General features: G+C 33.7%; 1 protein-coding gene across 1 annotated transcript; it reads left to right on the forward strand.

The window, feature by feature from the left end:
- The first annotated feature begins 464 nt into the window (after positions 1-464).
- On the forward strand, positions 465-1625 carry LOC110893330 (probable cellulose synthase A catalytic subunit 8 [UDP-forming]). The gene is made up of 3 exons (XM_035981379.1): positions 465-581; positions 1011-1130; positions 1218-1625. The coding sequence occupies exons 1-3, from the start codon at positions 465-467 to the stop codon at positions 1623-1625; spliced, it is 645 nt and encodes a 214-aa protein (XP_035837272.1).
- Positions 1626-1962: the final 337 nt, after the last annotated feature.

The raw sequence follows: 1962 nt of genomic DNA on the forward strand, positions 1-1962 counted from the left end.
GTAATGTATTTATAAGAAGTAAGGCAAAACAATAACAGTTGATCTTCGGCTTTCAGTGAATGAATCTGGGTATGATGAAACAACATTTGAATTGGCAATGGTATTATATAGAATATGTAACAGCCCAAAGGTCAGATTTAAATACAACCATTAAATAAAAATTTATATTTAAAAACCATGTACATTTAATGATTTAATGGGAAAACGTGTATATAGGAGATGTCTCTTCATTTACCCTATCATGGGAAAGCAAGTAAAATTAAATATCTAGAAAACCAAAGAACAAAATTTAAACCTTCAAAGAAGGTTATCATAATTAGTACACGTCTGTTCATTTACCCTATCAAACATTTTACACACTATAAAGGATCATGATTAGTTTACTTGAAAACATCAACACTTCATTTTTAAAAAACCGTTCACCCTAAAACAAACTGTCCAAAAAACACTAACACTCTTTCTAAATGGTAAGAAAAAGCTTCTACCACTGGTCTGAAACTACCGATCTTAAAATTGAATTTTCAAGATGGTCACTCGAAGAACAGAGAAAAGATGAAGAACTCAACAAAAAAGTTGCTATGGTGAGTGATAAATATTATAAGCAAACCTGGAGTAGCATTGCACTGCTGGATGAAGTTGTCTGTTCTACTCCATCAGAGTTTAAAGAAAAAGCAGAAGAGTTTATCACACATCTACTGAAACAGGATTAGAAGACCTGTGATATGCTTGATGATCTGCAAATTAAAACAAATAATGAAATTGCATGGAAGAAGGCGAGAGTCATAGATATCCTAGGAAGTGTTTATTGTAATGTGTAATTTTTAATATTTTTCAAAATCAGAATTTTGTAATACTATTTAATATCGAATGAAGAAAATTCAAAGCTTCAAAATCAGAATTTTGCAATTTCACTTTTACCAGTTTCAATAATAACAAAGTACAGCCAATAATGTCATTTCCCAACTGTTTACATATAAACATAGGCTTACATTCAATGTTTACATATGCAGTGTGCTCAATTCAAAATCATTACTAATGTCACACAATCTTCAGCACCAGGGAGTGTTTTAAAAGAAGGTGTTCAGGTTATTAGTTGTGGGTATGATGACGAAACCGACTGGGGTAGTGAGGTTTGTTTTCGTTTTGGTTTCAACTTTTTAAACCTTTTAAGATGATTTGGATTTTTGAACAGTATCTAATGAGTTGAATATTGACAGATTGGGTGGATTTACGGTTCTGCGATGGAAGATATTCTTACAGGATTCAAGATGCATGCACGCGGTTGGCGATCGATATATTGTATGTCACCTAGACCGGCCTTTAAAGGTTCTGTACCTATAAACCTGTCGGATTGTTTAAACCAAGTGCTCAGATGGGCTTTAGGGTCGATTGAAATCCTGTTCAGCAGACATTGGCCAATTTGGTATGGTTATAGTGGAAGACTAAAATGGCTCGAATGTCTTGCGTACAGAAACACAACCATTTATCCAGTCACCGCAATTCTGCTTCTAGTCTACGACCCAAATTTAAGGCAAGTTATAACAGCCCGTCGTTTACTTCTATCGAGAAATCAAGACATATCTATCCAAGGAGCGATTAGGTTGTGGTTTTGCTTCAAAATGTAGGGGCTTTTTCGTACTTCGGTTAGATTTACATATAAATGTTATTAATGTATTCTTAAGTATAATGCGAACGTGAATTCATTAAATAATTTCACATCAAATTTTACATATAAATGTAGGCTTACACTCAATGCACCTAATGACAACAACCAACATTGAGCCATCACATTCTTTCCGTTTACATCTCAGGTAACGATTTTCCTTAATACATCTCGAAACTTAGGTTGTTATATATGATTTTTCAATGTGGTTTTGAAACTTACGGGATAGTAATTGTCAGTTTCAGGTAGGTTGGGTATTGAGATCAAGAAATTCAGCACCACTTGCAGATATGGTTTCA

The sequence above is a fragment of the Helianthus annuus genome, chromosome 12, assembly GCF_002127325.2.
Source record: "Helianthus annuus cultivar XRQ/B chromosome 12, HanXRQr2.0-SUNRISE, whole genome shotgun sequence".
Taxonomy (NCBI): domain Eukaryota; kingdom Viridiplantae; phylum Streptophyta; class Magnoliopsida; order Asterales; family Asteraceae; genus Helianthus; species Helianthus annuus.

Excerpts from the sequence above, each read along its gene's own strand:
- LOC110893330 (XM_035981379.1), top strand. The coding sequence starts at position 465 with ATGGTAAGAAAAAGCTTCTACCACTGGTCTGAAACTACCGATCTTAAA. Across the intron at positions 582-1,010 it reads TCAACAAAAAAGTTGCTATG|TGTGCTCAATTCAAAATCAT; the intron begins GTGAGTGATAAA and ends TTACATATGCAG. Across the intron at positions 1,131-1,217 it reads AAACCGACTGGGGTAGTGAG|ATTGGGTGGATTTACGGTTC; the intron begins GTTTGTTTTCGT and ends GAATATTGACAG.